General features: G+C 43.3%; 1 protein-coding gene across 1 annotated transcript in view; it reads right to left on the reverse strand.

Annotated features, from left to right (window-relative positions):
* LOC121639658 (vacuolar protein sorting-associated protein 13C-like) overlaps positions 1 to 24,879 on the reverse strand; it is a 271,744-nt gene that overhangs the window by 225,522 nt on the left and 21,343 nt on the right. The window contains 20 exon segments of the mRNA XM_041985039.1: positions 324 to 456; positions 536 to 653; positions 726 to 858; positions 1,539 to 1,675; positions 7,767 to 7,881; positions 7,962 to 8,154; positions 8,660 to 8,802; positions 9,525 to 9,625; positions 10,524 to 10,659; positions 10,735 to 10,797; positions 11,129 to 11,303; positions 13,599 to 13,705; positions 13,821 to 13,948; positions 14,312 to 14,369; positions 14,466 to 14,546; positions 16,353 to 16,412; positions 16,490 to 16,549; positions 16,650 to 16,759; positions 17,716 to 17,817; positions 23,720 to 23,815. Coding sequence (XP_041840973.1) covers positions 324 to 456; positions 536 to 653; positions 726 to 858; positions 1,539 to 1,675; positions 7,767 to 7,881; positions 7,962 to 8,154; positions 8,660 to 8,802; positions 9,525 to 9,625; positions 10,524 to 10,659; positions 10,735 to 10,797; positions 11,129 to 11,303; positions 13,599 to 13,705; positions 13,821 to 13,948; positions 14,312 to 14,369; positions 14,466 to 14,546; positions 16,353 to 16,412; positions 16,490 to 16,549; positions 16,650 to 16,759; positions 17,716 to 17,817; positions 23,720 to 23,815 — 2,249 coding nt within the window.

Genomic DNA, 24,879 nt, shown 5'->3' on the forward strand with positions numbered 1-24,879 from the left:
CGATCATGGAAATGATGTGATGAATATGTATTACAGGCGTCCACCTGACCTTTTATAGCCACCATGTGGGCAGGGCAAGGTGCTCCCTCACGTGCACCAACTTTAGAGTTGGTTCTGATTTATAAACAGAACCAGGAGTGGGACGTGTGTGCGCATGCTTTTATAAATCTCAAAGTTGAAGTGTGCCACTTTTCCCTATGCACGTCCCCTGTAGTCGGCTTTGCTAAACTCAGGTTTATAAATGAGGCCCCAGGTTTTTGTGTCTGGATCAGGTTTTTCAATCTGAACCAAGTTTTTGTGTCGGGCTGGTGCAACAGGCGTACCTTCTCTGTGGGGGGCGGTGGGGTGGTGTCCATCATGGGCAGAGGAATGCTGTCAAACAGTTCCAGAACATTCTGGATTTTCTGGTCGGAGATTTTAACGTACAGCAGGGGAAGTTCACCAGACACCTTGAACCTGATCAATCAATCAGTTATTTTCATCATGATCATAAAACAGGCAGCAGTCAACTGATCGTTCAGCTGATCGGGCTTACCTGGGCATCCTGGCATCCTTCTCCACCATACACTTGGCCAGGTGAAGGGTGAAGTCCATGGGTTGGAGGATATGTTGAACGGATGCAGCCTGCACCCGAGCAGACTTCCAGGCCTCACCTGGAACACAACAATAGAGATTACATGGCCGGTCTGTACCTGTGTGGTTGTTGTTGTCTTGTTGATGTTTACCTGACTTGGTGTACAGAACCTGGACACTCCTCAGCTCCACGTTGTATCTGTCATAGGCTCTGTCCATGATCTCATCCAGGGATGAAAAGGATGTAGAAGATGAACCGAGGCCACTCTGCTCAACACTATGCAGCTGCAAACACACAAAACTCGGATCAGCTCAGTCCAATCTGATCCAGTCTGACTGATTCAGTCCAAATCGACAACCCCCAACCCCATCCCCACAGACTTAGTCGTGGAGGAGATACCAGTCCTACTGGAAGCAGACCAAGGCCGAAGCTGTTTCTTTAAATCAGAATAGATTTTGCCTATAAAATTATTAACCTCTGTGATGTAGAAAACCTCAAAATATATTTGTTCCTTTTCGTACATTTAAGACTTTTGTTAGTGTTGAGTACAAGTCTGTGCTTAGAAATGGTTCAAGAAAGATGTTTAGCAATCTCACATTATCCTTTTTTCAATTCCACTGTTGTCAGTAAATGTGAGCAAATATAGACTTTATGTTCATATGGATCCGTTCATACAATATAATTATATTTTAACATAAAACAAAATCATAATTCTGAAGGCATGGCGGTTTGCCGTGGCAGTTCGCCACCACATGTAACAGGAATCCTGGACTCTGAATTCAGTTCTTGCTCCATAAAAAGAAAATTGCTATTAAAATGCCTGGCTCCAATGCTTAAAGAATTCAACTGAAGTGAACAACCAACTACATAATGCTGTGAAACAGATGAACATGAACACAGATCCAGGACCGTGACGTACCCTCCAACAGAACCTTCAACAGATGAATGTCTGAAGGAAACTCACCCGGAAGCTGCCAAAGTCCACGATTATAAGTTCCGATGTGTTACTGTAGAAACCCGACTTTGGGACCAGCAGGTAGGACGGTTTCAGGTCAATCACCAGGTCCAGGACTTTTCTGGTCTCAATGATGTGAGACAAACCTGTAGAGACAAACTTCAGTAGAACCTAATATCTACAATAGAGTCTATAAATACCTCTACAGTAGAACCCTATATCTACTATAGTTGGTTGGCTGGTTGAACCTCGGTTGTCTACCTGTTGCCTTAAGCAAACGGTAGACGACCATAGAATCCACAGAAGTTCCTGAAGAAAGTTCCTCTACTGGTGGAGTGCACAATCAATTATAAACAAGTCCTGCCTCATAAAGGACCAGTTAGCGGACAAATGTCTGGATTTTATGTGCCTCACTGAGTGTTGGCACCATCCAGACTCCCTCTTCTCTGTGAATGAGAGCTGTCCTGAGGATAGAGCTACTTCCAGAAAGCTGCAGTAAAGGTTGCAGTGGCGGCCTGTCAGTCATTTACCCCAGCGACCTAGACCTATCCTTACAGGCATGGGTTGACTGTGGCTCAGGAGGGAGAGCAGTCATCTTCCAACCGGCGGTGGTGGATAGAGTCCAAGCTTCACCTGACTACATGCCTAAGTCTCTCTGGGCAAGACACTGAACTCTGTATTTCCCCCCAATGTGTCGTTCTGGGTATGACTGTGTGTGTGTGTGTATGTGTGTGTGTGAATGGGTGACTTTGAGATGCAGTGTAAAGCTCTTTGAGTATTCAAGTTGACTGGAAAAGTGCTGTATAAGTCCATTTCTCATTGACCAGCCACCAAAACCAAGCTCATCTTTCATCCCTGATGTCAAATCTTCTCACGACTTCCCTTTTTTTTAAAACCTGTCCAGCATCATAGCAGCAAAATGATAATCTGGTTGCTGCTCGTGCTGAACAAATTTGAACTCCCAAGGAGAGGCCTATGGGTTAGGCTCCTCTTGATAATGTGATTGATTAATTTATTTATTTACTTTGAATCACGGAATCTATGTAATCTTACTGGACCTGACCGGAGGGGACAGAAAAAGATGGAAAATAGCAAAAAGAGCAAAAAGGAAAGAAGAAAGGAGACAAAAAGATCAAAGACAGAAGGAAACGACCCTTCAATCCATACCATCACCAGACAACAAACTGTTACACCTGTACATGAACACACCAGAAAATTTCCTACAACTTTTACAAAAACAGAAACACACACACAGAAAAAACAGGGCTGCTAGTCATTAAGAGTTTTTAAATAATAACCAAATCAAAAAGACATAACAGCGACCAGATACTAACTCACAGGAAAAATAAAAAGAAGAATTATCTCTTAGTATAAAAACCCACTAGATTACTCAGTGACTGTGTCAGCATGCAGAGGATGAGGAAGACGGAGGCCAGAGGCAGACCAGGGCCAGAGACCCGGGCCCTCAGCAGCACTGCCCCTCTTCAATTAAAATTGAGGGGCAGTGACCGCAATGAGCCGTGAGCCGGCCCGACACGCACCGCATTACACGTCCCCCAGGTGTTGTTTGTGTGTTGTGTTTCTTGTGTTTTGTCTAGGTGCAATTAAAACTGAGAGGCGAGTCGCCATGGGGTGCATCCAAGGAGACCACTGAATGGCCCCCTCCACTCCACCCCGCATGGCTTCACGCCTCCCAACTCCCTACGTGTGTGTGTGTGTGTGAGACAGAGAGAGCGGGAAGTAAGAGGGGTCCGGGGATGTAAGTCCAGAGGGAAGCAAACTTCCCTCTGGATGTTGAGCCTCTAGTGGCATTAGGCACCCCAGCTCCCCAGGAGGTCCCCCAAGGCAAGAAAGGCCAGGAGAGGCCGCCCCCCCACGACCAGGCCATACAGAGACTGCAGACAATGAGCCGCCACCGACCCCACAAGGTACCATGCCTAACGAGGAATGAGAGGATGGGGACAGCGGAGAGAGCCCAGACCCACGGCACACTACCCCCCCAAGTGCACACACACAGAAACACAATATAAACACTCACACAGCATACAACCCTCCCACTCTCACTCCCTAACCCCCCTCCCTTCCCACCATGCCCTGTCGGAGACATCCCTGGCGGACCAGAGAATGGCGAGCCCCAGATCCGGCCCTCACCGCCATCCCCAGCCACCCCCCATCACCTCCCACCCAGATGTGCCCGACCGGGCATCCCCCAAGATCAGCAAACCCTCATCAGCGCAGCCACCCCGGTTTCCAGTCCCCAGGGCAACCACCTCCCCTACCCGCCCCTGGCGGCACCCCGGGGAACAGGGGTGTGAAGTGTCCCCATTGTCCTCCTCCCCGCTCATGACTGTTTGTGGTGAGTGTGTTTCTTGCAAGTAAAACTGGGGGGCAGTGACCATGATGTGCTGGGAGCAAGGTCATGTTAGTAGTCCCGCCCTCCATGCACTACATGACATGCCCCCCAGAAGTTGTTAGTGTGTTGTGTTGGTGTTTTGATGTCTAAGTGTAATTTAAACCAAGAAGTGAGTCGCCACAGGGCGCAGCTAAGGAAGCCACTTGGGTGGCCCCCCCGGCTACACCCCGCATGACGTGCACGCCTCCCAAATCCCTATGTGTGTGTGTGTCTATTTGTGGATGTAAGAGAGATAAAGAGTGGGGAAGAAGAGGGGAAGTCCGAAGGGAAGAGAACCTCCCTCCAGATGGTGAGCTGCTAGCAGTACTAGGCACCGCCATTCCCCAGGAGGTCCCCCAGGGCAAGACAGGCCAGAGGCAGCTGCCCCCGACGACCAGGCCGCGCAGCGACCGCAGCCAACGAGCCGCCACCGACCCCAGAAGACACCCACCCACCAGACATGGCGAAGGAGAGGAGTGGAAGGAGAATAGTGGAAGAGCCCAGATCCATGGCGCACCACCCCCAGGCCCCCCATAGGGTCATGTCATCCCTCCCCACCCCACCTACTCCCCTTTGATCTTACACACTCCCACTCATCCTAGCACATGCATACGCACACACACAAACAGCATAGCAACCCATAGCAACGAGGTCACAGTCCTCCACCTACACTAAGTGATGGAGCTAAGCACAGGGGACCAGAGGGAATGAGATTCAGCTAAATGGTTCTTTGAGGAGACAGACATATGAAGGTAAAAATGTGCCAAAATGAACAAACTTGTAGATTTGATGTGAAAACTTATAGAATACAATGTGAGAAATTGCGCATCAAAAATCTGAACTTGTATGTCAAAATTTTCTGCTGTAAAGAAAACTCACACACGTGAACCGAATTGAAGTTACAAAGAAAAAGTAGTCCATCTGACAAATTATCTTCCATAGCTTACTTGTAATTAAATTTTTTTTGTGTGTTCATTTTGCTTTACAACCTCAACTTAGCGATTACAACTTCCTGAATCTGCTGCTGCAAGTCACAAACGTGCTCTCGAGAGTCACAGCGTGATAAAACTGTTTTATTCCTTTATTTTTCCATTGAGTGAAGTCAAACAGCTTTTTATTTTGCAGGATGTCAGGGTTGTTCCAGAGGGGTGTAAACTTACATGGAAAAAGTGAGGATTTGGTTATTTTTAGAAATTCCCACCAAGCCACTAAAGAGGAACTGATATTAATGCTTTTAAAACACTGATGTGTTTTGATGGTTGAGCTGATGAATGGCAGGTCAGAGATAAACAGATCCTCACACAATGCTTGCTCTACATCTAACCATGTTTCATCCAGACTGCTAGGTTTAAGCCATTTGGAGATATACTGCAGCTTGTTAGCTAAGAAAACAAGTTGGGTAGCTCCAATCCGCCTCTATCTTTAGTCTGTTGTAAAGTTTTTAGACTGATACGTGATGGCTTATTTTTCCATAAAAATTTAGATATATGTGAGTCCAGTGACTTAAACCAGCTGGAGGATGGTTTAGTGGGTCTCATTGAAAACAGGTAGTTTACTTTAGATAGAACCATCATTTTAACTGTGGCAACCCTCCCCATGAGTGATATGGGTAAGCGCCTCCACCGTGAGAGATCATCCTCTATTGCTTTAAGTAGCTGAACATAATTTAGCTTTGTTAGGTCTGATAACCTGGGGGAAATGTTTATGCCTAGATATCTAATGTTTCCAGACTGTATTGTAGTATTGGGTAAGTTTTGTAGGACACAGTTGATGGGCATAATAATAGTCTTAGGCCAGTTAATAGAGTAGTCAGATATTGATGAGAATGTGTTAATAAGTGTGATTGTCTGGGGGAGAGATGTCGGTGAATTCTGGAGGAAAAGTAATACGTCATCAGCATAAAGACTTATCTTATGTTCTATATTGTTGGCATGGATTCCTTTAATCTCTTTATTTTGTCTTATGGCAGCAGCTAGGGGTTCAATAAAAATAGCAAAGAGTGATGGAGAAAGCGGGCAGCCCTGTCTGGTTCCTCTCTGCAAACAGAAGCTTGGAGAGGTTTGATCATTGGTCTTCACACATGCATTTGGGTTGTTATATAATATTTTTATCCAATCTATGAAAGATGACCCAAACCCAAATTTGTTTAACGTTGCAAATAAAAATTTCCAGTGTACTCGTTCAAATGCTTTTTCTGCGTCTAAAGAAATGACTGTGGATTCCAGATTATGTAGAGTAGAATAATCTATGATGTTAATTAATCTACGCATGTTAGTAGAGGAATGTCTACATTTAATAAAGCCTGTTTGGTTAGGATGTTTTATTAGAGTAGTGATTTTTTCTATCCTTCTGGCCAAAGCTTTGCTAATTATTTTAAAATCTACATTTATTAGTGAAACTGGACGGTAACTTGATGGAAGTGTCGGGTCTTTACCTGGTTTTAATAGTAGAGTAATATTGGCTAGGTTCATATTTGAAGGTATTTTTTGTTTTTCCCTTATTTCTAATATCATATTGTAGAAAGTGGGTGCCAGCATTGTCCAGAATTCTTTGTAGAATTCTGCTGGGTAAACATCTGGACCTGGACCACCTGGACCTGGACCATCTGGACCTGGATCAGGACCCTGTGGACCTGGAGCTTTATTGTTGGGCATATGCTGCAGAGATTCATGGAGTTCACCGACTGAAAGAGTTGAATCCAGGGTTATTTTATTTTCATGTTTTAATTGTGGAAGATTGATGTTACTAAGAAATTGATCAATATTGTCATCTGTTGTAGTTAGTTGTGATGTATTTAATGTTTTATAGAATTCTTTGAAAGTGTTATTTATCTTGTCAGGGTCGTGGCTGATGTTTCCTTCTGGATCTCTGACAGAGGAGATGGTTGTTTTCTCCTTGTTTGTTTTTAACTGATTAGCCAGGAACCTTCCAGATTTGTTGCCATGCTCAAAATTCTCCAAGCGAAGTCTTTGCACCAAGAATTGTGTCTTTTTATCTATTATTTCATTAAGTTCAAGTTTAGCTTTCCTTATAGCATTTAGTGTGTGCTCTTCTGGGGAGACATGGTAAGCTCCTCTAAGGATTTAATTCTGAGTTCTAACTCTGAAATTCTCAAAGTTTCCTTCTTTTTCTTATGAGAAGAAAAGGAAATTATTTTCCCTCTCATTACTGCTTTTCCTGCTTCCCAAAGAACACACGCTGAAGTTTCTGGCAAGTCGTTATTTTCTAGATATAAGGACCATTCTCTTTTAAAGTAGCTGATAAACTCAGGATCTTTAAGTAATGACGTATTAAATCTCCAGTTTCTAGTTGCTGGTTTATTGCTCTTACTTCTCAGAGTGAATGATACTGGTGCGTGATCACTAATGCTAATAGGATGGATTCTGATTTCTGACATGTCATTCATCAGCGAGCTGCTAGTTAAGAAATAATCTAATCTAGAATAGGAATGGTGGACTGAAGAGAAGAAGGTGTATTCTCTTAGTGTGGGATGGTGAGAGCGCCAAGCATCACTGAGACCAAAATCTTTCATGTTAAACAGTTTCTGAGGATTTCCAGACTCGATGAGCTCCTGTGGTTCTATGTTTGTCCAGTATAATGTTAAAATCACCTCCCATAGTTCTCACGATTTCCTGCACATCCCCCTGCTGATATTATCTTAGGTGATATGAACATCCATATTGGTCTGGTTGGTTTGGTCTAGATGGTTTCAGTGTAAATGGTTTAGTCTCGGTAGTTTGGCCTGGATGGTTTAGTCTGGATGGTTTTGGTTGGGATGGTTCGGTCTAGATGGTTTGATGTAGATTGTTTGGTCTAATCAGTTAGAACATCACCTGCTAACTCACCTGTAGCAGTTTTCTCTTTGATCTCCTCCAGTTTTGACAGTGTTGCCGAGGTCAGGACCTCAAGGTCCACACCTTTCCCCGTCTTAAAGAAGTCCACCAGACTGTTGACCGTCACCTAGGTGACAGTGAGAAACATCTGGAGGTCAGAGCGGCCACTTCATGAAGGTTTTTCAGGTGAGGATGGACTTAGGTTACCGCATCATAGATGATCTCCACGGGCTGAGAATGGACTCTGAGCAGCTGGTCGGCGCTGCTCTCCTCCGGGTTCAGCTCAAAGACTACACTTAACAGAGACGATGACGAATCCCCCACCGAGGCGATGAGCGAGGGCACCGCGCCCTGCTGCTGCAGCCCAGTGACGTACCAGTGCTCCAACGCCGCCTCTACCCTGCAGGACCACCACAACTCAGACTGCTGACTGAAAGTGTGCGGAGCTCCGCCATCCCCCAGTCAGACCTTAGACAGGAATATACCAAGTCCTGGTTCTACTTCTTAGCAAAGAACCCAAGTCCTGGTTCTGCTTCTTAGCAAAGACCCAAAGTCCTGGTTCTACTTCTTAGCAAACAACCCAAGTCCTGGTTCTGCTTCTTAGCAAAGACCCAAAGTCCTGGTTCCACTTCTTAGCAAAGACCCCAAGTCCTGGTTCTACTTCTTAGCAAAGACCCCAAGTCCTGGTACTACCAGTCATCAAAAACCCCAAGTCCAGGTTCTGACAGGAAGCTCCTCTGACATTCCCTTATGCTATCAGAAAGAGAACTTCAGACGAGGTTCTGGACCTACTGTCAGAACCAGAACTTCAGAATACAGTTTTGGGCCTGCTGCTGAAGCAGAACTTCAGAAGGTGTGGGTCTGAAATGGTTGTGGTTCAGACTGGATCAGAACAAACAGGTCACCTGACAGCCTGGGCTCCAGGTCTCTGACAGATTTTGGTGCTGAGGTTGATCATCTGGACCTTCAGGATCTCTGGGACTTTGTGATGCTCTCTGACCGTCACCGAAGTTTTCAGCAGCTGGAAGGTGACGACCACGACAACGTACTGAAAAAGGTAAACATCAGCAGCATCAGAAATGGCCCCGCCCACAACATACCTGGATCATCTCTTAGACTGTAAGCAGGTGAGCTGGCCAATGCATGAACTCTATTTTTCGCTGATATGCAGACCTGGTTCTGGTCCAGTTTTGAATGAGTCCTGCTGGTTTCCAAAAAAAGTAAATGATCCCTGTCTGACCTCTAGTGAGTGGAACCAGTTACTGACCATTAACTTTCAACCTGAATCAGTGGAACCAGTTCCTCTTGGATGCTAAGCTGTGTTATTTATCTGGCAGCATTGAACCGTTTCACCCTCCTTACTTTATATATGGTGGCGCTATGTTTAGAACCAGACTGGATTTGCTGCATTTCACCGCCTTGGTGGGTCCCTTCCCCCCCTCCCTCCACTCCCGAGTGGCGGGCAGATTGAATGCACCCCCCCACCATGTGTTTTCTTATGTTGTGACTGTCTGAACATGTGATTTATGTACTGAGGTGTGTTTTTTTGGCCTGTTCAGGCCCGTTTTTCTATTCCTCATGTTATCTTTTTCCATCTGTGAAAAGGGGCCCAGCAGCTGCTGCCCCCGTCTGCCTGATCCTGTTCATGCTTATATGTTGTTGCTGTCTACTTTTGGACGGGTTATCCTGATATTTTCGTTGCACTTGTTGTAATGACAATAAAGTTTGAGTTCAATTCAATTCAGTTCAATTCAATTCAAGTGAGGCTACCTGTCGGGGTAAAGTCAGGTTGTGGGAGCTGCCGCTGTAGCCAATGGCTGTATAGAGTTTCTCCTTCTCCTCAGGAGTCATAATCTGGTCCAGACCTGAACCTGAACCACGGTAACACAAAATTAGAACCAGGTGACAGTGGCAAGGCAAGTTAATTTTTATAGAACATTTCATGTACGAGACAATTCAAAGTGCTTTATTCAAGTACATTAAAAAACACAGATTAAAAGAAATTTAATTAATGAAATAAAAACAGAAGGAAGATAATAAAATAGATAAAATGCAAGAAATAAAGTTCCAGTGTGGGGAAAGACAATATTAAAACATGATTCCAGCTTAAAGAACCAGATCCAGATCTGGACTCTAAATAAAAACTAGTCCATGCAGCAGAGAACAGGTGGGTCTTTAACCTGGATCTAAATAAACTGAGTGTTTCAGCTGATCTGAGGCTTTCTGGGAGTTTGTTCCAGACATGTGGAGCATAGAAGCTGAATGCAGCTTCTCCATGTCTGGTTCTGACTCTGGAACTGATAAGAAACTGGATCCAGATGACCTGAGGGTTCTGGTAGGTTCATACTGGGTCAAGAGGTCCCAGCTCTACACCCTCTTCGGGGTCTTTGAGGGGGCATGGGAGTTCGCCCAACCAGTCCACATGTGTTTTGTGGACTTGGAGAAGGCGTTTGACCGTGTGCCCCGAGGACTCCTGCGGGGGGAACTCCTGGGAGTATGGAATGCCGGACCCCCTTGTACGAGGGTGGCCAGGCTCTCCCTTAGAGATAGGGTGAGAAGCTCGGTGATCCGGGAGGGGCTCAGAGTAGAGCCGCTGCTCCTCCACATCGAGAGGAGCCAGAGGAGGTGGCTCGGGCATCTGGTCAGACTGAAGCTCTGTGATGACCTTTAATCGTTTAATCGCCTCAGTTTATTTTTTGTTTAACTGAAGAAAGTTTAGACAAAGCTTAGGTGACAGTGGTGAAAACCTTTAAATTAATCCGGACTTACTCTCAAATTCCTGGCTCTCCTCTTGCTCCTGCTCCTCCTTCTTCATCTTCCTTCCAAACCAGCCGCTGAAGAAGCCCCCCCCTGTCTTCTGGCCACCCGACTTCTTCCCACCCACCTTCTGTCCTGATCGGATCACCTGCAAGAAGGAGTCCAGCAGAGGCTCAACAAACGGGACTCAGTTCGAACTGCAGAGCAGCTTAATTGTGATTACCTCCATCTGGGCCTGCTGCCGACCCAAGGTAATGTTGAACACATCCAGAACTTTCTCCAGATCCTGGTCGGACACACAGACACAAACTTCAGTGATCACCTGATCATGTGATCAGACATTCTCGGCTGACAGACAGATTCCGAACTCTTGATGTACATTCATTAGATAACTTTAGAAAACATTTGGTTCTGTGAAGGTGACTTGGTCCAAACCGAAAAAGGAAACAAGCTCATGAAAATCTGGACACCAGTCGGAGTGTTGATTTAACTCTAACCCGTCCCAACCCAACCACCTCTGACCCGTCCACACAGGAAGTTTCCAGGTGAGACCGACCGTCACTTGTGCACGTGTCGCCCACTTTTGGTGGGTGTGGTCTGACTGTGCTGTCACTCGCCTGGATGTGGAGCTCGTTGTCCAGGCCTGGCTTGCTCTGGATCAGTAGCTTGGTCTTGTAGGCGGTTTTGTAGGCTTTCAGGTTCTCCCGGTGTTGCCTGATGTTGGACCAGGACCACATGCGATTGAAGCGGCGGATGTGGACCTCCATGATGCTGTTGAAGCCATACCTCCACCTGATGGAGGCAGAGAAAACAGACATCACCTGTATGCATCTTTTTCCACATTCAGGGATTGTTTCTCACCCAGTGGCTACCTTCACCCGACCCTGTACTCCATGCAGGATCCAATCACCAAACAAATTTATTTCCACTGTCGTTTATTTGCGTCGAACCAGAAATAAATCCATCATACTATCGTCATCATCATATTACATATCAATAGCTGGAACAACCACTGTCTCCGGCTCCTCAAACCTGGGCTGGAAACACATGGTGATGTAATATTAGCTATACTTTGCAGTATTACTATTATATTTGTAGTATAAATATTATGTAGTATAAATATCATGCCCGGACATGGGTCACCGGGGCACTCCTCTCTGGAGCCAGGCCCGAAGGTGGGGCACGGAGGGGAGCACTTGGTGGCCGGGCCTTTGCCCATGGGGCTCAGCCCCCAAGGGTGACATAGGCCTCTCCTCCCGTGGTGAAGGAAATACTTCGAAGACCTCCTAAATCCCACCAACACGTCTTCCGATGAGGGAGCAGAGTCTGGGCTGGCTGGTGCTGGCTCTCCCATCTCTGGGGCTGAGGTCGCTGAGGTGGTTAAAAAGCTCCTCGGTGGCAAGGCCCCGGGGGTGGATGAGGTCCACCCAGAGTTCCTTAAGGCTCTGGATGCTGTAGGGCTGTCTTGGCTGACACGCCTCTGCAGCATCACGTGGACATCGGGGACAGTTCCCCTGGACTAGCAGACTGGGGTGGTGGTCCCCCTCTTCAAAAAGGGGGACCGGAGGGTGTGCTCCAACTACAGGGGGATCACACTCCTCAGCCTCCCTGGTAAGGTCTATTCAGGGGTGCTGGAGAGGAGGGTCCGTCGGATAATCAAACCTCAGATTGAGGAGGAGCAGTGTGGTTTTCGTCTCGGTCGTGGAACAGTGGAGCAGCTCTACACCCTCTTCGGGGTCTTTGAGGGGGCATGGGAGTTCACCCAACCAGTCCACATGTGTTTTGTGGACTTGGAGAAGGTGTTTGACCGTGTCCCCCTCGGACTCCTGTGGGGGGAACTCCGGGAGTATGGAATGCCGGACCCCCTTGTACGAGGGTGGCCAGGCTCTCCCTTAGAGATAGGGTGAGAAGCTCGGTGATCCAGGAGGGGCTCAGAGTAGAGCCGCTGCTCCTCCACATCAAGAGGAACCAGAGGAGGTGGCTCGGGCATCTGGTTAGGATGCCTCCTGGACGCCTCCCTGGTGAGGTATTCTGGGCACGTCCCACCGGAAAGAGGCCCCGGGGAAGACCCAGGACACGCTGGACGGACTACATCTCTCGGCTGGCCTGGGAACACCTCGGGATCCCTCTGGATGAGCTCGTAAATGTGGCTGGGGAGAGGGAAGTCTGGGTTTCCCTGCTTAGGCAGCTCCCCCCGCGACCCGACTCCGGATAAGCGGCAGAAGAAAGATAGAAAGATAGAAAGATGGATGGATGGATGGATGACGATAATAAATAATATACTATATAGGGTGTGTAAAGTTACTATTATATTTGTAGTATTACTATTGTATTTGTAGTATTACTATTATACTTTGTAGTGTTGTTATTATACTTTGTAGTGTTACTATTATATTTTGTAGTATTAGCATTATATTTGCATAATTACTATTATAATTTGCAGTGTTAATATAGTTGTAGTATTACTATCATAATTGTAATATTACCAATATATTTGTAGTATTACTATTATACTTTGGTAGTATTAGTATTATGTTTGTAGTATAACTAACATATTTTAAGTATTAATAATAATATAATAATACTAATCCTTTCTTAGCCCCACAGTGGGGAAATTCCCTTCATTTAACCCATCCTGGTTGCTAGGAGTAGGGGTCTGCCAGATTCCGGCAGCAGTCTGGGGTTAGGGGTCTTGCTCAAGGACCCACAGTGGTTTTCACCTTAATTGCCAGCCTGGGGATTTGAACCCAGGTTCTCCAGACCGAAGACCACCTCTGTAACCACTAGGCTACCATATATATATTTGTATTATATCTTTTATACTTCATAGTATTACTGTTATATATTTGTAGTAGTATTATTACTGTAGTTGCAGTATTAGTAATATATTTATGTTATTACTACTGCTACACCTCTGGGCTCTCAGGGCCCTGGGTGCTTCACTTTGGCTGACCTGGATAGCCGGTGCCTGCTGAGGCCTGCGGTTCTTCCAGGTCTCTGGGCCGCCTTCTCTTCACTGTTCTCCTCGTTCTTTTATCCCTAACTCTTTCTTTTCTCTACTTTCGTTAGTTAGGAAAAAAAACTGACCAGAGTTTAGCGTTTCGGTGGACGGGGACATCGGGTCTGAATTTCCTGTAGGGGGCGTTTTTCACCATGCAATCAATGGACTCCAGCAGCTCCACCATGGTCAGGTACTGCAGAGGACACAGAGAAGACAACTGTCTCACATGTCTCCATCTCTCTTAACTTCCCAAGCCTGTGTTCCTGCTCCCTCACAACGTCCCCAACTCTGACCCTTCTGCACATTACCTGTGGTTTGGTGATCTCGATGCCAATGTTCTGGACCTCGAGGTGAAGTGTTGCCTTCGGAGACTTCATTTCCAGCTCTGCGCTGGGGTTGATGCACATTTTAGCCGATGCAAAGATCGGCCTGAAAACTTCAGGGAGAAATGGACTGAATTTATCTGGAGAATTTAGGGTTTTTTATTCAAGATGAGGCAAAGTAGAGGAAACAAACATGAACTGAGGAAAACCATATATCCAGTTAAGAAACAAGTGAAAGAAGAAGAGAACTTCTTGTGTAAATGAGTTCAGATGTTAACACACATTTATCCTCAGAGGAATTCTGGATTTTATCTCCATGAAGTACGAGGACAAAGTACTGGGACTTCCACCTGGATCAGAACTTCCTTTTGGTCCTGGGAGCTGAAGGATCCAGTTCTGTAACTTAGCTGTTCCTGGGATCGAGCTCTTGGAAAACCTAGAAAACCAGACAGCAGGTGTCTACCTTCAGTACTCACTGTAGTGATAGTCAGGAAGCTCCTGGTCCTTAGTGCTGATTCCAAACTTCAACTGATCCTGGAAGAAGAGGAGGAGGAAGATTTGAGAGGAGGAAGAGGTAGAGGAGGAGGAAGTCATGTGATGCTTCATCTGGATCAGGCGGCGGTGACCCACCACAACTTCCTGCCATGACTGTTTGTAGAAAACCGGACTGTTGACATTCCAGTAGGCGCAGAGACAGTCCAGGCGGCCGAGCTGAACAAGCACACAAACACGTAAACAACATGAACGTGTAAAAAACATGAACATGTAAACAACATGAACATGTAAACAACATGAACACGTTAACAACATGAACACGTAAAAAACATGAACACGTAAACAACATGAACATGTAAACAACATGAACACGTAAACAACATGAACATGTAAACAACATGAACACGTTAACAACATGAACACGTAAAAAACATGAACACGTAAACAACATGAACACGTAAACAACATGAACACGTAACGAACATGAACATGTAAACAACATGAACACGTAACAAACATGAACATGTAAACAACATGAACATGTAAAAAACATGAACACGTAAACAACATGAAGATGTAAACAACATGAACATGTAAACAACATGAACACGTTAACAACATGAACACGTAAAAAACATGAACACGTAAACAACATGAACACGTAAACAACATGAACAAGTAAGGAACATGAACATGTAAACAACATGGACATGTAAACAACATGAACATGTAAACAACATGAACATGTAAAAAAACATGAACACGTAAACAACATGAACATGTAAACAACATGAACACGTAACAAACATGAACATGTAAACAACATGAACATGTAAAAAACATGAACACGTAAACAACATGAACATGTAAACAACATGAACATGTAAACAACATGAACACGTAAACAACATGAACACGTAAACAACATGAACACGTAAACAACATGAACATGTAAACAACATGAACATGTAACAAACATGAACATGTAAACAACATGAACACGTAAACAACATGAACATGTAAACAGCATGAACATGTAAACAACATGAACACGTAACAAACATGAACATGTAAACAACATGAACACGTAAACAACATGAACATGTAAAAAACATCAACATGTAAAAGACATCAACATTTAAACAACATGAACATGTAAACAGCATGAACACGTTAACAACATGAACACGTAAACAACATGAACACGTAAACAACATGAACATGTAAACAACATGAACATGTAAAAAATATGAACATGTAAAAGACATCAACATTTAAACAACATGAACACGTAAACAACATGAACATGTAAACAGCATGAACATGTTAACAACATGAACACGTAAACAACATGAACATGTAAAAAATGTGAACATGTAAAAGACATCAACATTTGAACAACATGAACACGTAAACAACATGAACATGTAAACAACATGAACATGTAAAAAACATCAACATGTAAAAGACATCAACATTTAAACAACATGAACATGTAAACAGCATGAACACGTTAACAACATGAACACGTAAACAACATGAACACGTAAACAACATGAACATGTAAACAACATGAACATGTAAAAAATATGAACATGTAAAAGACATCAACATTTAAACAACATGAACACGTAAACAACATGAACATGTAAACAGCATGAACATGTTAACAACATGAACACGTAAAAAACATGAACATGTAAAAAATATGAACATGTAAAAAACATCAACATGTAAAAGACATCAACATTTAAACAACATGAACACGTAAACAACATGAACATGTAAACAACATGAACATGTAAAAAACATCAACATGTAAAAGACATGAACATGTGAAAAATATGAACATGTAAACAACATTACCATGTTAACAACATGAACATGTAAAAAATATGAAAATTTAAACAACATGAACACGTAAACAACATGAAAATTTAAACAACATGAACACGTAAACAACATGAACACGTAAACAACTGTTACACATTACCAACATTTCACCACAGGTGAGCTTCTCACCTTATAGATGATCTTTGCAGCTTCGTTTAGGAAACATGACTTCCAGTTTTCATCAGTGGTCTGAAAAATAAAGCCGACGGGTCAGCATACCTGTACAGGTAGGAGGCGCATGCATGTGTGTGTGCATGTAAACACACCTGAAGGCTGATCTCTGACAGCGTTATTCCCATGGAGATGGGCCGCTGGGGGTCTGACAGCTGAAACAAACGTCAGAGCAGCTGAACCTCACGGCTGTCTGCAGCTCTACACCTGTCCTAACCCATTAGAACCAGAACCAGAACCTGAATCAGTACTCACATCATCCTCGTAGCGCAGGTGGATGCTGCTGATCTTCACCTGCAGGTTTTTAATCACCTGAGTTGCCAGTTTCTCCATGAACGTGTCCTTTTTCTCCTCCTGAGGTTTTTCTGAAAGAACCAAAAATATGAAGAGAGACAGGTTCTGAAGAGCTCTGGAACCAAGACCGGGTCAGCCACACCTGGACCTGAACACCTGAGACCAGCAGAGTAACTGGATCTCAGCTCCTGAATCAGACCAGATGAACAGAACCGGCCCGAGGAAACATGACTGGGTCAGTACCAGAAACTCACCTGCTTTGTGTTCATGATGTTTCAGCTTCTTCAAACCTTTTCTGGACTTTTTCATTTTTTTTTCGTCCTTTTGGGACTTTGGCAGCATTAAACACAGAACCAGCAGTTAGTCAGAGAAAAGCCCGGAAACACAGAACCAGCAGTTAGTCAGAGAAAAGCCCGGAAACACAGAACCAGAACCAGCAGGTGTGTGTGTGTGTGTGTTACCATTAAGTGGCTCTTTGTAAACAACCCTCTCCAGACTGAACAGCAGATTCCCACTCTCAGAGGCTGACAGCGAACGCAGCATGAACAGGACAGACAGCAGGTTAGTTAGTTTAACTGGTTAGCAGTTTAACTGGTTAACAGTTAGTTCAAACGTTGCCAGCACCTGGTTGACTCAAACCTAATGACTAGTCAGGGATGGATTCAGTTTCCGGCTGTAACGGACTCAGTCAGAGGGAACTCGGTCCGAACAGACTGGGGGGACTCGGTGTTAGGGGACTCGGTCTGAGGGGACTGGTTGTAAGCAACAGTCCTAGGTTCCTCTGTGATTAGCCTAAGGAACTGTAGGAGATTTCTCCAGAACCACTTCCTGAGCTGATCCAGAATCTGGTACTTTGGTTCTGATTAATGTTTCTGCTGTGGAACCGGTTTGAGGTTTAGGATGAAAACCACCAGAAAGTTTCAGTCAGCAGCAGAAGAAATAGGACAGAAAAAGGAGGCAGCAGATAAGGGTCAGACCAGGTCTAGACTGGGTCAGACTGAGGTCAGAATGGGCCGAACCGGCTCACCTCTGCGCACAGCTGTCTGCAGCGCCTCCTCGATCCGCTGGAGCTCCTTCTGCTTGGTCTCCTGCTGGTACCGCTCCTCCTTCGCCGCATCGTACTTTATCTCTGAGGAAAAAGAGCAGAACTAGGTGTGAGTTCTGGTTCTGGTCACCTGGGGGCCTCATTTGTAAAACTGAGCATAGCAAAGCAGAGTGCAGGTGGCATACGTTGGAAAACACAAAAACTTCCAGATTTATAAAAGCGTGCGCACGCACGTCCTCCACCTGTTTCCATTCATAAATCAGAACTAACTCTAAAGCGGGTGCACGTGAGGGAACACCTTGCCCCGCCCACATGGTGCTATAAATGGTGAGGTGGACACCTGTAATACATATTCATCACATCATTTCCATGACGGCTCGGGAGGAAAAAGAGGGAAGAAGAGGATTTCTCCAGAATGTGGGACTGAGATCCTGATGGACCACCTTGGAAAACTAGAACTGGTTTTATGTGGTGGGGACGGCGTGGTCATCACTAGGTTAGAAAGGTGGAGGAGGGCAGCAGGTGGAGATGCTGTCAACGCTGTGTCAGAGGAAGATGCCAGAGAGGAAGATCAGCTCATTTAGTCCTTTGTTTTCATTTAGAAAGTGAACATGTACAGATACACCTGAGACTGGTAGCAGTTTATTTAGTGGTAAATAATATTTCTTTCTAGTTCCTGGTGTTCCAGCTGGGTGGGCGGGGCTCCAGCTGTGGGTGGAGAGGGTGAGGCCAGAGACTCCACCCAGCATTGCTGTAGCCATGTCCTCAGAGGAAGTCCTGCAGGTGCAGAGGGAACCATCACCGCTATTAACCAGGTGGACAAGGAGCTGCAGGTAATAAAGTCTGGAGGGGAAACTGGGATGCCACAAAAAAAAACCTTTATAGAGAAACCAATCCTCCTCTAGATGTTTCCTAAGTGTTGCATCACTTCTAGACCTCCGGCCTCCAGTCCGGTCCCGCTCTGCTGGGTCTAGAATGAATGGCTTAAGCTACAGAGGGGCAAAACAGTATTTAGTCAGCCACCAATTGTGCAAGTTCTCCCACCTAAAAAGATGAGAGACCTGTAATTTTCATCATAGGTAAACCTCGACTACGAGAGACTATATGAAATTAAACAAAATCCAGAAAATCACATTATCTGATTTTTAATGAATTAACTGGTAAATTCCTCAGTAAAATAAGTATATGGTCAATAACAAAAGTTTATCTCAATACTTTGTTATATCCCCTTTCTTGTTGCTGGTATTTATGCCCATTCCTCCACGCAGATCATGTTTATCATGGGTAGGGTTAGATAGATGATGTTTGTTTATCATGTTTATCATGTAGATAATCAGCTTATGTTTGTTTATCATGTTTATCATGTAGATAATCAGCTGATGTTTGTTTATCATGTTTATTGTGTAGATGATCAGCTGATGTTTGTTTATCATGTTTATCATGTAGATGATCAGCTGATGTTTGTTTATCATGTTTATCATGTAGATGATCAGCTGATGTTTGTTTATCATTTTTATCATGTAGATGAGCAGCTGATGTTTATCATGTTTATAATGTAGATGATCAGCTGATGTTTGTTTATCATGTTTATCATGTAGATGATCAGCTGATGTTTATCATGTTTATCATGTAGATAATCAGCTGATGTTTGTTTATCATGTTTATTATGTAGATAATCAGCTGATGTTTATCATGTAGATGATCAGCTGATGTTTATCATGTAGATAATCAGCTGATGTTTGTATATCATGTTTATCATGTAGATAATCAGCTGATGTTTATCATGTTTATTATGTAGATGATCAGCTGATGTTTGTTTATCATGTTTATCATGTAGATAATCAGCTGATGTTTGTTTATCATGTTTATTATGTAGATGATCAGCTGATGTTTGTTTATCATGTTTATCATGTAGATGATCAGCTGATGTTTGTTTATCATGTTTATCATGTAGATGATCAGCTGATGTTTGTTTATCATGTTTATCATGTAGATGATCAGCTGATGTTTGTTTATCATGTTTATCATGTAGATGATCAGCTGATGTTTATCATGTTTATCATGTAGATAATCAGCTGATGTTTATCATGTAGATGATCAGCTGATGTTTATGTTTATCATGTAGATGATTAGCTGATGTTTATCATGTAGATAATCAGCTGATGTTTGTTTATCATGTTTATCATGTAGATAATCAGCTGATGTTTGTTTATCATGTTTATCATGTAGATGATCAGCTGTTTATCATGTAGATGATCAGCTGATGTTTATGTTTATCATGTAGATGATCAGCTGATGTTTGTTTATCATGTTTATCATGTAGATAATCAGCTGATGTTTATCATGTTTATTATGTAGATGATCAGCTGATGTTTATCATGTAGATGATCAGCTGATGTTTATCATGTTTATCATGTAGATAATCAGCTGATGTTTGTTTATCATGTAGATAATCAGCTGATGTTTGTTTATCATGTAGATAATCAGCTGATGTTTGTTTATCATGTTTATCATATAGATAATCAGCTGATGTTTGCTTATCATGTTTATCATGTAGATGATCAGCTGATGTTTGTTTATCATTTTTATCATGTAGATGATCAGCTGATGTCTGTTTATCATGTTTATTATGTAGATCATCAGCTGATGTTTATCATGTAGATGATCAGCTGATGTTTATCATGTAGATGATCAGCTGATGTTTATCATGTTTATCATGTAGATAATCAGCTGATGTTTGTTTATCATGTTTATCATGTAGATGATCAGCGGATGTTTATCATGTTTATTATGTAGATGATCAGCTGATGTTTATCATTTTTATCATGTAGATGAGCAGCTGATGTTTGTTTATCATGTTTATCATGTAGATGATCAGCTGATGTTTATCATGTTTATTATGTAGATAATCAGCTGATGTTTATCATGTAGATGATCAGCTGATGTTTATGTTTATCATGTAGATAATCAGCTGATGTTTATCATGTTTATCATGTAGATGATCAGCTGATGTTTATCATGTTTATCATGTAGATAATCAGCTGATGTTTATCATGTTTATCATGTAGATGATCAGCTGATGTTTATCATGTTTATCATGTAGATGATCAGCTGATGTTTATCATGTTTATCATGTAGATGATCAGCTGATGTTTGTTTATCATGTTTATCATGTAGATGATCAGCTGATGTTTGTTTATCATGTTTATTTTGTAGATAATCAGCTGATGTTTATCATGTAGATGATCAGCTGATGTTTATCATGTAGATGATCAGCTGATGTTTATGTTTATCATGTAGATAATCAGCTGATGTTTATCATGTTTATCATGTAGATGATCAGAGGGGTATTGCACGAAACCAAGATAAGGGATTAAGCCGGGATATGTTGGTTATCCTGGCTGAATTTAGCCCTAAGTCAGTTGCATGAAAGCAGCTCAAACTAATCCCGGCCAAGTTACTGTGGTGATTTATCCGCTGCAGCTAGCCTGCTCCAGACCAGGCTAACTGCTCAGGCTAAGATTAATCCTAGCGAGTCACCTGCATGTCCAACGTCAATTCTATGAGGAATTAATGTGTTTTACAGCATGTCCATGGTCTTCCTAAGTATGGCGCGTCATTTTAATCATCCAGTATTAAAATATTACATATACAGTCACTGTACATTTAATCCAAATCTGTTCGTAATCGCAACAGCCTTTTTATATGGATTCGAGTTGTAGGCAAGGCAAGGCAAGGCAAGGCAAGGCAGTTTATTTGTATAGCACATTTCATGTACAGGACAATTCAAAGTGCTTTACATAAAACAAAGATATTACAGATATTTAGAATAGTAAAAGGCATCAACACATAATCAACACATAATCACAATAAAATAATAAATTACATTAAAATGATTAAAAGCAAGATAAGTTAAAAAAAAAAAAAAAAAAAAAAAGTTACCGTGCAGAGTGTGTAGTATTATTACTCTTTTCCATTCTATTCTACAGTCATTTATAAGTTCCCTCTTCATAATGGCGTGCCCTTTTTTGGTGGATGTGCTGGATGAGGAAGCCCGCATCCTCAGAGGAGCATTCAGACGTGAACGAGTCTTCAGGGACAGCTCACATCCCCTGGCCTTTGGAGATGACCATGTCATTGAGAGATACAGATTTTCGGTTACTGGATTTCCAGGTCCAGTTTTCTGAGTGTCCGGCGTTTAATCTCAAGATCCAGCTCCATTCCTTAGAGCTTGCTCTTTTTGAGTCAGCTTTTAACATCTGCCAGCTCTATCTCTCTCTCCAGGTGCCCTGAATAAAGCGTTCTGACAGTTTGTGAAGTCTGTAAAGGAAATGTCAGTTAGCACAGCAGGATTTGTGCATAACGTAGATTTACTTTAGCCAATACTCACAATGTTACCAGGCCGCTTAGGAGACTGTGCAGCATCCGGGTCCTGCTACACATTTTCTATTAGCACCACATCACTGACTTCATATCCTTCATGGAATAAATAAGCAGGCCAATCCCATAAAAGTGACATGCCTCAAACCTTCTGGACTCCACTGACACAGTCTCCTCATCTGCAGACGTGCATTCTGCAGCTGCAGATGTGCCTTCCCCCTGCCGTATACATGCAGCGAGAGAACTCGGATTAAGATTTCACAGAACATACCAAGCCTGTGATTTCGAGACACTGTACTAACCGGATCATCTTCTGGTGGCTCCAAAAGTGTAATTGTGTTCCCAGACACTGCAAGGTTATCCAAAGTCAGACACTATATTATATTTGATTGTGTTCCATGTGCAGTAGAATTGCAGTACTTTGTGTACCTTGTATGAAGCGGACAGTTTCTGTGGCTGGGACAGAGTCAGTTATTGTCCCTCCCTGGATCCCCTCCATCACTGGCCTCCCTTTATTTAAATGGAGGCCAGTTCCTCTGCTGGAGTCACATCCTGGCTTGGTGGGCCGCCCCCTGTGCCAGTTTATAGGCTTTTTTTTAACTGCTACAATCATACAGACATTGAACATGTCAGCAGACACCTCATCTATTCACCTCATTTGTTCACGGTTATCTACTTTGGAGTCACTTACCAGCCTGCAAAATGTTCTTACATTTAATTTTTTCTTGCTGCCAGGTCCTTTTATGGCCAGACAGGTTTGTCCTTTATGAAGGACAGAAAGATAAAATAGATAAAAACGTAACATGAGGAAAATAGATTAAATGACACATTGTGGATAATTGTTTGCACCTTATCATACTCTACATTTCCTGAGTAACATGCACCTGCTTGTCACTCTTAAAGTATACAACAGTTAGTGGATTTGAAAAGTAACTTTTAATTGTAGTCTAATTATGACAGTTCCAGTGGAGCACTGTTTATTAATTGTACAGTTTTTGACTACTTACGCATTGAGCCGGTCGGCTATTGTCTGCCAGGCTCTCTCGCGTTCTTTACTTATGGCATTGGTATTGCCTTTTTTCCTTATAATATCCTTAACTTCGTCAGAGAACTCCGTCAGGAGCTGTTGTTCAGCGGCCGTGACGTAGGACGCGCGACTTTTATCCATTTCCCCATCGGTGATTCTGTGAGCGATCGCGAGGTCTGCTTCAGTATGCCGTGCACACGCACTTATCCCAACTATCTTCACCTGGCTTAACCTAGCCGCACCTTCTCATCCTGGCTCAGCAAACGTGCAACCAATTAAGCCAGGATAGGCTGCGCAAGCTAGGTCAAGCTGGGCTTGTTTAATTATCCTGGATTTCTTTATTCTGGTTTCGTGCAATACCCCTCAGCTGATGTTTATCATGTTTATCATGTAGATGATCAGCTGATGTTTATCATGTTTATTATGTAGATAATCAGCTGATGTTTATGATGTTTATCATGTAGATAATCAGCTGCTGGCCCGATCAGAGCCAGCGAAGCAGCCTATCAACTGTCAGATCTCGGTAACCAGACAGATGGTTCTGACCTGTCATTGGTCGTCATGGTGATGAGGACTTACTTGCTCCAGGAACCACCAGCAGGTAGAGCCCGTCCAACGTGGCGACGACGGCGTCACTGTAAAGGTTCTTCCAGGGGATCTTCAGGGTGAGTTTTCCTGCAACACATTGGATCGTCAGGACAGACGATGCAGCTGACTGCCACACGCGTACAAACACACACGGGTGATAACACGTCAACCATCTGGATAACAGACACAAACAGCAGACAGGCCGAGTAGGAGATGAGGCAGCTACTGTATCTTCAATTCAGGCCTATTGATCAGTCCTAGACCTAAGATTAGCTCTGTCTTGAATACTGCTTCAGCTACCTGGACCTCACTCAGTTTCTGATGGTTCAGACGTCTGGACGTCCCAGCTGCAAGCAGTAAAACAGACATCAAGGCGACTGGAAAGGAAACGTTGATCTGGTCTAGAGGAGTCTCACTTACTCTGGAAAGAAAGTTTAATAGTAGATCAGAAAGACCTGCGTAAGGCTGGAACAGAGAGGGAACCCATGATGTCCTTCCCTCTATTGATGATGTCTCATCCACAGCAGCTGTTTGAAGAGTTTCAGTCGGGATTTCGATGTGATCATGGCCCAGAGACAGACCTGGTGAAGATTACCAATGATCTCATGGTCCCAGATGAAGGACTCCTATCTGGACTCATCGTGTTAGATCTCAGTGCTGCATTCAACGCCACTGATCACAACATTCTGTTACAGAGGCTTGAACATGTTATTGGGATTAAAGGAACTGCATCAGACTGGTTTAAGTCATATTTATTGGATAGATTTCCGTTTGTTAATTTAAATGATGAAAGTTCCTCACACACCAAAGTCATAGAGTTCCTCAGGGTTCTGTACCTGGACCAATATGTTTCACGTTGTACATGCTCCCCTGAGGCAAGGCAAGGCAAATTTATTTGTATAGCACATTTCATGTACAAGACAATTCAAAGTGCTTTACATAAAACATTTCAGCAGGGTGCTGAAAGCAATAATAATAAAAAATAAAAAAAAATAAAAAAAAAGATTAAAAAGATTAAAAGAAATGCAATTAATGAAATAAAACAGATACAATGCAAGAAATAAAATTTCAGTGTGGGGAAAGACAATAAAATAATAAATACCATTAAAATGATTAAAAGAAAGATAAGTTAAAAAGTTACCGTGCAGATT

This window comes from Melanotaenia boesemani, chromosome 1, assembly GCF_017639745.1.
Source record: "Melanotaenia boesemani isolate fMelBoe1 chromosome 1, fMelBoe1.pri, whole genome shotgun sequence".
Classification (NCBI taxonomy): Eukaryota; Metazoa; Chordata; class Actinopteri; order Atheriniformes; family Melanotaeniidae; genus Melanotaenia; species Melanotaenia boesemani.